This window comes from Mastomys coucha, unplaced genomic scaffold, assembly GCF_008632895.1.
Source record: "Mastomys coucha isolate ucsf_1 unplaced genomic scaffold, UCSF_Mcou_1 pScaffold15, whole genome shotgun sequence".
Lineage (NCBI taxonomy): Eukaryota > Metazoa > Chordata > Mammalia > Rodentia > Muridae > Mastomys > Mastomys coucha.
The window spans coordinates 167,827,521-167,840,609 of NW_022196897.1; the positions used below are offsets into that span (position 1 = coordinate 167,827,521).

General features: G+C 42.9%; 1 protein-coding gene across 1 annotated transcript in view; it reads right to left on the minus strand.

The window, feature by feature from the left end:
* Gmeb2 (glucocorticoid modulatory element binding protein 2) overlaps positions 1 to 12,499 on the minus strand; it is a 38,853-nt gene extending 26,354 nt beyond the window's left edge. Inside the window, exons 1-2 of the mRNA XM_031373067.1 lie at positions 12,369 to 12,499; positions 2,483 to 2,655 (exon numbers count right to left, since the gene is read on the minus strand). Of these exons, the coding sequence (XP_031228927.1) occupies positions 2,483 to 2,613 (131 nt within the window). The 5' untranslated portion in view covers positions 2,614 to 2,655; positions 12,369 to 12,499. The remainder of the gene's footprint in view (positions 1 to 2,482; positions 2,656 to 12,368) is intronic.
* Positions 12,500 to 13,089: the final 590 nt, after the last annotated feature.

Consider the following 13,089-nt stretch of genomic DNA (forward strand, 5'->3'; position numbering starts at 1 on the left):
TGAGCTTATGAATGGTTATGCAATTTGCTCTAGTTGTTGGGAAATGAGAACACCCAAGGCATGAAATCACCAAGGAAAGCCCAGGCCACCTAGTTGGAATATCTAGAGAGGCTGGTAGACCTAGGGAAGCCCTCACTACAGCTATCAAAATAGTAGCCTGTCAATGAGCATGGTTGAAGCCATCTTCACTAACCAACACATCCCAACACATGATAGTGTAGACAGTCAGCCTAAAACATAAAACCAGAGCCAGAAACTACACAAAATAATAAATATTTACATATTATACCCCTGAATTTTGAGATGTTTTTTCTTCTTTCTTCTCTCGCCCACTTCTTTCCCACTACTATAGCCTACACTGGCCTGGAACTCATAATCCTTCCACCTTAGTCTCCTAAACAATAGGATTATAGGCATTAGCCACCATATCTCTAGCCTATGGTAGTTTCTTACTCAACAAAAGAGATTAGCATACTGGTAAACAGGGTAAACAAAGAACTGACCAATCACACTCTTCTACTTCTCATTACTCTTGAACAGTTACTGTAAGTCCGTGGTATATTCTGATTCTTGGCATTCTAGGAGAACTGCTCACAGAGTTACTACAGCAAACCTGGCTTCCAGAAATCACCTTTCTAATGAAAACAACATAAAACACCCAGCTGCTAGAGAACTATACTAGCTAACACTCCCATATCTAGTATAGCCTTAGAAGTTGATCTCTTACAAGATGGTAAGATACTCACAAGAGATAGTTCTAACCCCACATTGTATGAAATATCCCAAGAAAACAGACAGTACTCAGCTGTGCTCGGTGGTGTCTATTTTTCATCACTCAGGTTGTGAGGCAGGAGGGTCTCTTTCATTCCAGGCCAGCCTGGACTACATAGTAAGCTCCAGGATATACTACAGAATGAAACCCTGGAAAGTAGGGGGGCGGGGAGAGGGAGAAAGATAATATTGAAAAGTCTTTGATGTGGGATTGAAACCCTCCAGTAGTGATCCACTTCAATTGGGAAGACTATCATGAGTCTGGCCCTCCTCAAATCCCCCTAAAAGCCTGGGGGATACCAGAGCTAGGAAGTATGACAGTTGAACCCCAAACAGTGACCCTAGAACAGAAATCAGAAGCCACATGTTTTTTTCTAATCCACTGTCACTTCCACAACACTAAACGCTGGGTATGACTTTTGGACAAGAGTATGTGAAGGTCAGTGGGAAGTGTCAGAAAATATTAGTATGCCCAAAACATATACATAGGAAACATCTAACCTAATACTCGGTGGGCCAGCACTTTTAATTCCAGTACATGGGAGGCAGAGGTAATCAGATCTCTGTGAATTTGAGTCCAATCTGATTTATGCAGAGTTTTCCAGGATAGCCAAAGCTATAAAAAACCTGTCTCAAAAATAAATAAATAAGAAAGAAAGAAAGAAAGAAAGAAAGAAAGAAAGAAAGAAAGAAAGGAAGGAAGGAAGAAAGAAAGAAAGAGAAAAAGAGAGGAAAGAAAAGAAAAAGAAAACAGATAGGATCTTATACTATGTCAACAAAGCAGGGAGGTTCACACATTAGTTCAACTCACAACCACCCAAAACCAGCCCTGCACACCAGCTTCCTGTTTGAGGAGGAAGGCTGTGTCAGAGCTCCCAAGCAAGGCCAGATCCCTATTCTGCAGCTGGCAGCAAGATATACATAATATTGAAGAAGACATAGCCTCCTCAAAACACAGGGCAATAGGGCAGGCAGCAATGATTGATATTCAAGCCTCCTCTTAAAAATTCACTGTCAAAATGTTGTTAGTGAGCCAAAAGCTTACCTAGGCTCCAGGAAAAGTCAATTTCAGTATGACAATACCACACACAAAATGCAGCAAAGACAAGACAAGTCTCTTAGGAGAGAAAGAACAATAAGTCCCACAACCCCCAGTGCTGCCCTCATCCTACCCCTTGTCAGGGGCAGGAACTGTTCTGTTTCCTCTCCACAATTCTGTCTATAAGTGATAAAGGGAAGATAAAGTTTGAAAAGTGAGTGCCAGGTATGGTAGCAGTACCACATGCTCTTTATTCCAGCACTAAGGAGATAGAGGTAGGTGGATCTATGAGTTCAAGGCCAGTCTGGTCTACAGAATAAGTTCCAGGCTGGCCAGGACTACATAGAAACCCTGAAGCACCTCCGCACCCTCACCCCAAATAGTTTGGTTAGATGTGACTTTTTATTTTTAGCCAACTAATTCTCAATAATGACATCTAGAACAAGAGGTGATAATATTTAGTTCCCGTTGTTCCATTTATCAAAAGAGATATCACCCTAGAATCTCTGTTGGTCCTATTGCTTGATGTACTTTGTTCTTCATCTTTGTGCCTAAAATATGCTGGGTTCAACCTTAGGACCTTATATGTAAAGAAATCTTGAATCTCACCCCTATACCTGGCATACCAAACTATGCCACTATAACCTAGCAGGACCAAGGCTTAGTTCTTACCCATGAGGAGCTAGATTCGTTGTAACAAGCACTGTCTTCACTTCCTCTACACCACTGCCATCAACTGCAGTGTCTGGAGTTGTCACAACCACTACCTCCTCCATGTGCACGCTCACATCTGGGGTTGCCATGGCTCACAAGTCAGCAGTGTCACTTCTCCAGAGTCTGATGTCCTAAAGCAAACAAAGCAGGACACAGGTTATAGGGTCATTTCCACACTGATACAACAGAATAGTTTAGGGCTGAGGTATAGCTTAATGGCGGAGCACTGTCTACTATGTGCCAGGACCTGGGTTACATCTCCAGCACTGAAAAAATATTTTTTTTATGATGGTGGTAGTAGACCACCATCATATGCACCAAATTCAAAATGGATGTCTTCCTCACTAGAGGACTATGTCTCTAGACCCTGGAGATACATCATGCTCTATGCCAGGCTCTGGATGGACCAAGTCATGAAATGTTGGGGTATGTACAGCATGGGTTTCTAGCCAGGGGACAAAAAAAGAGTCCCTGGAGTCAGAGTAGGACATGGTATAGACAGAAAGAACATACTATACACAGCTACACGGGATCCTGAGATGTTATATGTATGGACCTAAACCTACATGGCAAAAACAGTGGCTTTGAGTACTGACATACAGGGCAGATTACTATGGTGGTTAGAATCTATAATAAATCACCTGTGAAATGGGCTTTTGCCTTTGGCTAATGTAAGATTATCCTGATTACCTTAATTGATATGAGAAGATCCATCTCAATTATAGATGGAGCTATTCTCTACTGTATAAGTAGAGAAGAGAAGCTAAGAAGCACACATGCATTTGTTGCTTTTTCCTTGTGACCAGCTATCTTAAGCTCTTAACTATCTTGACCTCCTTGCCATGATGGGCTGATTGTACCTTGAGCTGTGACCTGAAATAAATCCTTTCTCACTTGCATTGCTTTTGTCAGGGTATTTTATCACAGCAACAAACAAAACAAAAAGCAAACAGACAAAAAAACGAACAAACAAAAAGATGTAAGACAACCACAGTTAGGCTTCAGTCTAGGGCATGGACAGTATTCACAGGGCTAGTACAGAGGTTCTGAAAATGGAGCTGTCCACAGCATGATGGAGTAAAGGCAAAACGCTCCTGGGCCAGGTGTGGTGGCACACACCTGTAACACAAGTCTTCAGGAGGCTAAGTAAAGAGGATCCCAAGATTGAGGACAGCATATATTACAGAGTCAGATCCTATCTCAGTCAGGGCTTGCCAGATGGCTCAGGGTTGGTCTCTGAGAGCTACCTTATGAGAGAACTGACACAAGTTAGCCTCTGATGACCAAACACACACTATAAAATGTACATGCACATGAGCATGAGCATGCACTATGAATGAATGAATGAATGAATGAATAAATAAATAAATGCAACGGTTTTTTTTTTAAAGATTTATTTATTATATATAAGTATACACTGTTGCTGTCTTCAGATACACCAGAAGAGGGCGTGAGATCTCATTACGGATGGTTGTGAGCCACCATGTGGTTGCTGGGATTTGAACTCAAAACCTTCAGAAGAACAGTCAGTGCTCTTAACCGCTGAGCCATCTCACCAGCCCATAAATGCAGGTTTTTAAAGGTTTACAATAAACCATTTGGCCTAACCAACTAGGTCCAGCCCCTACTTCAAAAAAAATGTCTGTGGTTTGTGAGACTAAAACAACACCAACTTTGCTGGGCAGTGGTGGTGCACGCCTTTAATCCCAGCACTTAGGAGACAGAGACGGATTTCTGAGTTTGAGGCCAGCCTGGTCTACAGTGTGAGTTCCAGGATAGCCAGGGCTACACCAAGAAACTCTGTCTCGAAAAACAAAACAAAAACAAAAACAAAAAAACACCAACTTCATACAGTAACATTAAAAGTATACAGATGTAATTTAAGACTGTTTGACAGCTGAGCATGATGACATGCCTTTAATCCTAGCACTCAGTAGACAGAGGCAGAGGCAGGCAGACCTCTATTCTATGGAGCTTAGAGTGACTTCCAGGACAGCCAGGACTACAAACAGAAACCATGTCTCAAAAAACTCAAACAAACAAACAAACAAACTGGTTGACATACAAAGAGCCAGGAAAAACAGATTACTCTCAAGGGAAAAATAATTAAGAGAGGCTTACTTCCAGATGACTACTATAGTCAACAGAGACATGCAGACAACTAACTACACCACCCTCCAAGAGCAAGCCAAATATACCTGCGCAGAGGCCTGGGCACAAAACAGACGTTATCACAAGTCAAAATTCTGAGAATAAAACATAAGCAGAGCTGCAGATACTTGTGCAGATACTTGAGTGTAGAATGCTCTCTTAGTATGCTCAAGGCCCAGGGTCCAATCTCAGCCCCACCCAAAAAGTATGTGTGCATGTGTGTGAGTGTGTTTGTAAAATAAAAGATCAATAAAAAATAAATACAAAATAAAACAACACTGGATGGGATCTACAATAGCATGGAGACAACAAAAGAAGTCAAGGACATTACACAGAGCCTCAGAAATTATCCAGTCTGAGCATCAGGAAACAGGCTGAAAAACAAGCTCAAATGAGCTTCATGAAGGTGTGCCAAGACCATATGGTAATGTGTCTGTCACTGGAGTCCTAGAGCAGAAAAAGAAATGCATTATGCTGAAAAAGTACTTCAAGATACACTTGCTGAACATAACCAGGCACATTCGTGAACATTTACACATTTGCAACCTCAGCACTCAAGAGGAAAAGGCAAGAGCTTACTACAAATTCAAGGCCAGCTGAGTGACAGATTAAAATCCTGCCTTTAAAAAAATAAAAAAAAGAATTGCTAGATGTTGTCCAAATTTAGTGAAAGACAAACATGTATTCCTAGAAGCTTGGTAAACCTTCATGGACATATCCCAGTCAGAATCAAGCTGAAAAAAAAAAAAAAAACCTCCAAATATTAAGTAAAAAATACATCTGATCATATGGTAACTGGAGTTCTCACAAAAAACTACAAGGGCTACAAAGTAAAGAACAATTTATTTTCTTTTTGGTCCTAGAGAACAAACCCAGGGCCTTCTGCATATCCTCTTTCTACTTTTTAAAAAAGACATTTATTTTTACTTTAGGTTTATGAGTATTTTGTTTGTAAGTATGTATGTGCATCATATGGATGCCTGGGGCTCATAGAGGCCAGAAGGCAGCATCAGACCCCCAGGAACTGGGGTTACAAATGGTCACAATCTACAATGTGGTTTCTAGGAGTCAAACCCAGGTCTCTGGAAGAGAAGCAAGTGCTCTTAAGCCTGAGCTGTCTCTCCAGCTCCTTGTTTTTACTTTTTGAGGCAAGATCCCACTAAGTTGGACAGGCTGGCTTTGAACTTGCAATTTTCCTACCTTAGCCTCCAGAATTGCTGGGATTATAGGCAGTGCCACTAGACACTACAAAGAATATTTTTAGTGTGCTAAAGAAAGTAACTGGAGCCAGGCGGTGGTGACGCATGCCTTTAATCCCAGCACTTGGGAGGCAGAGGCAGGTGGATTTCTGAGTTTGAGGCCAGCCTGATCTACAGAGTGAGTTCCAGGACAGCCAGGGCTATACAGAGAAACCCTGTCTTGAAAAAAACCAAAGAAAAAGAAAAAAAAAAAAAGAAAGAAAGAAAGAAAGTAACTGGCCAGACAGATTTGATGGTTTAAATCTGTAACCCAACATTCTAAGGCAAGGGGATTACAATGAGTTCTAGGCCAGCCTACAACTAGGCCAGCTACAAAGAAAAGAAAAATAGGAAAAAGGAAGTATGGAAGGAAGGACAGACAGACAGTCTAATAAGTAGACAGGCTACCTACCCAAGTATATATAACAGGGCCAGTCAGGGGCTCAGCAGGTAAAGGCACCTGTCACCAAGTCTGGTGATCTGAGTTAGATACCTAGGACCTACATGGCAGAAAGAAAGAACAATTCCTCAAATTGTTGTCTGGCGGCTCACAACTGCTATAGGTAAATCTGCTCTAGGTAAATCTAACACCCTCTTCTGGCCTCCTCAGACACCTACATATACGGGGTACACGTATATATAATCATGTGCACACACATAAAAAAACCTTTAAAAAAAATAAGTTGATAATGCTAAGTTTGGAACAACCAAGGAAGTGGAAGAACTGGAATTCCTAATATACTTCTCCCTGAAAGACTAAAGTGGTCCTATTACTCTGAAAACAGGTTTGTTATTTTTTATAGTTAAATGTACTCTTACTTGACATGAAAGAAACCATATGCAAATAACAGGAAGAGTCAAATTTGTAGACAAAATATAAAACAAAGACAGAGTTCACTGAGGACAGGGTAGGGGAAGTGGAAATTTACTGTTTAATGGTACAAAGCTTTAATATGGGATGTTGAAAAAGAACTGGAAATGATAGATAGATAGATAGATAGATAGATAGATAGATAGATAGATAGATAGACAGACAGACAGACAGATAGACAGACAGACAGACAGACAGATAATATATTTTGTCATAATAAGAATTTTGGAGCTGGGCGGTGGTGGCGCATGCCTTTAATCCCAGCACTTGGGAGGCAGAGGCAGGCGGATTTCTGAGTTCGAGGCCAGCCTGGTCTACAGAGTGAGTTCCAGGACAGCCAGGGCTATACAGAGAAACCCTGTCTTGAAAAAAACCAAAGAAAAAGACAAAAAAAAAAGAAGAAGAATTTTGGAGCTTTGGGGGTGGGGAGGAATTTGAGACAGTGTCTCACTATGTAGCCTTGGCTGTCCTGGAACTCACTCTACAGAGACCAGCCTGACCTTAGGCTCACAGAAATCCAACTTGCTTCTGACTCTCTAAATGCTGGCATTAAAAGCATATACCGGTACTGCCCAGTAATAAAAGCTTTTTAAATGTGGAACCTGTAAGACTGTTCAGTAGATAAAAACACTTACTATACAACCTTGATCATTTGAGTTTTATTTTCAGCTCCCACAGTGGAAGGAAAGAACCAATTCCCAAAAGATGTCTTTTGACTTAAACATGTGCACTATGGCATGCATTAACATGCTACACCTGATACACAATAATAATAAAAATAAAATGGTTTCCTGGTAGATAAACCACACTCTAGTGGATAGCCCATATCCAGAAGTATATAGATGGCATAAACTGGAGTCAATAGGTTATTAATTTTTTAAAAAGAGAGGACAGTAAGCTGGGATGGCAGAAAAATGGAGATGAATTCTGGGAGGATTTGGGGTGAATAGTGATCAAAATAGATTGTATAAAATTCTCAAAGATTTATTTTAACTTGTTTGTTTGGAGATGGGTTTCTCTGTGTAACCCTGGCTGTCTGTCTTTGTAGACCAGAGTGGCCTTGGACTCAGAGATAGGCCTGCCTCTAACTCTCAGTGCTAGAATTAAAGGTGTGCACCATCATACTAGGCTCAGAACTTTTTTTTAAACAAGTTTATTATTTCTATGTGTGTGAGAGTACATGATTGTGTCAAAGAACATTGAGGTCAGAGAACAACTTGGTGGAGATAACTTTCTCTTTCCACTTTGAGGAAATCAAACTCATGTTGTCAAACTTAGCAGTAAGAGCCTGTAACCAATCAATGATGCCTGGCCTCAGAAATTTCTTTCTTCTTCTTTTTTTCGGACAAGGTTTCTCTGTGTAGCCCTGGCTGTCCTGGAACTCACTCCGTAGACCAGGCTGGCCTCGAACTCAGAACTCAGAAATCCGCCTGCCTCTGCCTCCCAAGTCCAAGTGCTAGGATTAAAGGTGTGCGCCACCACCGCCCGTCTTTCTTCTTTTTAAGATAACATTTCACTATTTAGCCCCTACTAACCTGGGTGGAGTTCACTATGTAAAACAAGGTGGCCTTGAACTCTCAGAGATCAGCCTGCCTCTCTCTCCAGTACAGGGATTAAAGGTGTGCTCAGAAGTTGATTTTTTTTGTTTTTTGTTTTTTTGAGACAGGGTTTCTCTGTATAGCCCTGGCTTTCTTGGAACTCACTCTGTAGAACAGGCTGTCCCCGAACTCAGAAATCTGCCTGCCTCTGTCTCCCAAGTGCTGGGATTAAAGGCATTTGCCACCACTGCCCAGCCAGAAGTTGATTTTTATCATAATAATTGCTACTGACTAACACTCACCAAGCAGCAAGTATGTAGTAGTTCTCAAACAGACTCCACTTTCACAACCACACTCCAGCCTCTACAATTAAGCCTCTGGTGACAAGACCAACTAACCAAACAGCACATCCCTTTACAGAGCTCAAATTCTTTGTTAAATCATATATCCAACCTTATATCCCCGGCACTTTATGTTTTAGAGAGAGAGGGAATCTTGTTTTGTTACCCAAAGTAGTCTTAAACTTGTGATCCTCCTGCCTCAGCCTTTTGAATGCTGGAATTACTGATGTGCACCACCACCACACTTGGCTCCAAGCCTCAGCAACTGAAGGCTCTTATGAACTTCTGCTAGAAAGCATAACGCAAAGCTTTTCAGATTCTCCCTGTTAATTACCACCTGTAAACATGCCAATCAATGATCTTGGTTCTGGACGGAACCTGGGTCTCTGGAGGATTCCCAAGGGCCAAAGGGAAGTAAAAGTTGACTTCTGGGCTACTAATCATCAACAACATCCATTCCCTGTAATGCCCCTGACCCAAAGACCCAAGAAACCAAGAAATGTAAGGTGACTAGAAACAAGGATGGTCACATGGAAACCTTCACAAAGAAAAAGCAGCAAAAAGAAACTAGGAGCCATTTTCCAAAATAATCACAGGCTGTTAAATGAGTCCTACCAGAGGATTTGTTTGAATTAAAGAAGGAAAACCATCTAGAGCTAAATCCACAAGGAAACACATTGATTCTACTACAAAGAACACACTGAACATATACCCAGAATATATCTTTTGTGTTGGGTGGAGAACAGAGAATGTACCTCCATGCTTGTGCACAGGTCAGGGGTGTTGGCTCTCACCTTCCACTTTGTTTTAAAACAGGATCTCTTTGTTATTCACAGCTTTATATGCTAGGCTACCTAGACCTTGAACTTTTCAGGATTCTCCGGTCTCTAGCATATCTCCCAGTAATTGGATTAGGATTACAACCACTCCCGCCACATGTTCAGTTTTTATGTGAGCTCTGGAGATTTGAACTTACGTTCTCATACCTGCAAAGCAAGCATGCTTACTCACTGAGCCGTTTCCCGAACCCCAACACAATACACTTAAGTATGGGATACTATTAGAAACCACAAATAAGGCAGTACTTCTCTTTCTGATTAAAAAGGTATAGAAAATGAGCAACAGAGAAGGAAAACAAAACAAAACAAAAAGAACAAAGGAATGAAAAAGTAGTACTAAAATAAAAGAAAAATATTTTCAAAATTCAGTGGCAGAGTACTTGTCAAGTGTGCATATAAATTTTATGAGGCCATAAGTTCAACCCCAACACTGAGAAAAATATTCTTGAATACATCAAGCCTTTTACTATTACTCCAACATAAATCTGGAAACTAACGGATAGTTTAAGATCTATTAAGTCAAGGTAGGAGTCTCCATTGTGAACATTTCCAGCTATGAGTTTCCAGAAATCCCCATCCACGGGTTAGGTCAATTTAGGTCTGCAAAGACAATCTTCAAATGCTTCTCAGGCAGAAAAACTACAAGGAATTCATATACATTGGCAGACATCCTATTTCTGAAAGTTTTTCACTAATATAGTGTTTGAGGGTTAGGCTTCAAAGACCTTTAAACAAACCTCAGCATTTTAAATCTCACTTTAATAAAAATATTGCATTGAGCCAGGCAGTGGTGGTGTATACCTTTAATTCCAGCACTCAGGAAGCAAGCAGATCTATGAATTTGAGACCAGCCTGGTTTACAGAGTGAGAATGTACTGACCTGGACATGGTGGAATACACCTATAATCCCAGTACTCAACAGGCTGAGGCAGAAGGATTGCTATAAGTTTCAAGTCAGCAAAATCTACATAGTAGAATAATCCTATCTCAAAACAAATATATATGTATATATACCTTTAATTCTAGCACACAGAAGGCAGAGGGGCAAGCAGATCTCTGGAAGTTTTGAGGCCAGTCTGGTCTACAGAGTGAGTTCCAGGCCAGCCAGGACACAGAAACCCTGTCTCAAAAAAAAAAAAAAATTTTTTTTTAAATTTTTTTTTTCAAGACAGGGTTTCTCTGTGTAGTCCTGGCTGTCATGGAACTCACTCTGAAGACCAGGCTGGCCTCGAACTCAGACGTCCGCCTGCCTCTGCCTCCCAAGTGCTGGAATTAAAGGCATGGGCCACCACTGCCTGGCTCAAAATTTTTTTAAAAAAATTAAAAATAAAAATAAATAAAAGTCCTAGGTTAGTTCCAGGCCAGTCTTAAAAAATTTTTTTCTCTCTCTTTTTGTCAACCTGTATGTCTTGGAACTCACTCTGTAGACCAGGCTAACCTTGAACTCAGAAACCCATATGCATCTGCCTCCCACACACGCTGAGATTATGAACCCAGTCTTAGATATAAAGACTGTCTTAGGCCCGGCAGTGGTGGCACATGCCTTTAATCCCAGGACTTAGGAGGCAGAGGCAGGCGGATTTCTGAGTTCGAGGCCAGCCTGGTCTACAGAGTGAGTTCCAGGACAGCCAGGGCTACACAGAGAAACCCTGGCTCAAAACAACAACAACAAAAAAAAAAAAACAAAAAAACAAAAAACAAAAAAAACCCAAGACTGTCTAGGAAGGCAGAGAGAAGGGAGGAAGAAATGTAGGGATCAGTAAACCTTACCATATGGCAGACCCATTCCATGAGTTTGTCTCCTGGTACTGAAGGGTCACCTAAATGTTTTCCCTTTCCAGGTAGGTCATAAAGTGGTTTATTCTTTGACCTAGGTTTGTTTTTCTCAGTGCTCTAAATCTCACACACACACACACACACACACACACACACACACACACACCCCGACATGTTTGTTCTTTACACTATGTCCAAATGGTATGTATGTATGTGTACTCCAGGATGTCTTCCCAGAAAGTTTTGCATACTTCCTATGAAGAAACAAACTAAACAGGTAGCCATGTTATCGATTTAATTTTAACTCATTAAGAATGATTATTTTAAACTGTTGGGTTTGAAATGTTTTTAAGAACGAGAACTTAGGCTCAGCGGTCAAGTTACTAACTAAATACCTAAAAATGTAACCAATCGTGACTAAAATTGGGCCAAACGATTCGGTTCCTAGCAATAAGATTATCCATTCAATATAATTCCCACCAATCACAGAGTTCTACAAATGGGTCCCCATCAACGCAGTTCCGACCTGACAGGTCCACACTGTCACTGTTCCACTAATAACGAGTCCCTATCCTTATAATCCTGGCCCCTACTCATGGGTCTCTGTAGATTGAGTTCCAAGCCAGGGGTCCATCAATACCGGTCCCACCAAAGGGTCTACGCCGGTATGAATTCCCACCCACGAATCGTTCCCAATCTTTCCACCCTCCCTAAGGAACCCGACCCATTTGGTGCCCGCCGATGGGTCCCAAACCACACCACTCCGGCCTAGCCGCTCCCCACTCCTCCAGCCCCTTCCGCCTTGGCTTTCGCTGATGATCCGACCCTGACTCTGGCAAAGCCAAGATGGAGGCCGGAAGCGAGCCGCCTTCGCGAGCCCTCCCGCCAGGCGCCCGCGCCCGCCCGCCAGCCTGACGCCGCCGCGCCTGACGCCGCCGCCGCCCTCGCGCGCCCGCCGCCCCTCCCCCGGCCTCCCCTCCCCCCGCCGTAACGTCCTGACGCTCCGCAGGGACCCCTGACTGGACGGCGGCGCGTGAGCGGCGCGAGAAGCCTCGCCGCGGGGGTGCGCGGGCGCGCCGATGCCGCTTACCTGGGCCCACACGGGCCTGCTCCGGCGCCCGGCTGTGACGGGTGCGGCGGCGGGTGGTGGCGGTGGCGGCCGCAGCCTTCGCTCCTTGTTGGGGATTCGGCGGCGGCGGCGGCGGCGGCGGCGGCTCGGGCGCGCGCTTCCTAGTGACGCAACACCGAGGCCGCGCACGCACGGGCCGGGCGGGCCTGGAGACTTATTTGGCGCCCAGCGCGGAAGCGAACGGTGTGGTGAGATAGTACCCTCCTAGGGCTCTTGTGCGCCTGCGCCTGTGGCCTTGCTTGTCTGCCCAATTAGGTGGTCTGTGGTTCAAGCCGAGGTTTTCCTGGTGTATGGGCTCCACTAGGGAACTGAGTTATCCCAAGTGTGTGCTCTGCAGCCCAGCCTCGGCCTTGCTGCGGCAGACACTTCAGAGTTCTGAGATTAAAGGTGTGTGTCACCATGCCCTGCCCATTATTTAAAGTTTTAAATGAAATTTAAAAGTTAGGTGTCTTAAGTATCTTGGAGCCATAAAAGTCTCAGGTCTTGGGTGTCCGAAGAATTTCTTCTTTTATTTTATTTTCTAACTTGTAGGGAAAGGTCGAGTATTTAAGGTAGCCAACAGATCCTTACAGTTGAGAGCCAAAGACAAGCAGTTCTTGTGTGGTTCAAAGGTATCAGGTCCTGTCGAAATGAAACTTGTTTATCTTGGCTCTGGTGGAGCCTGAGCACCCTATTAGACATT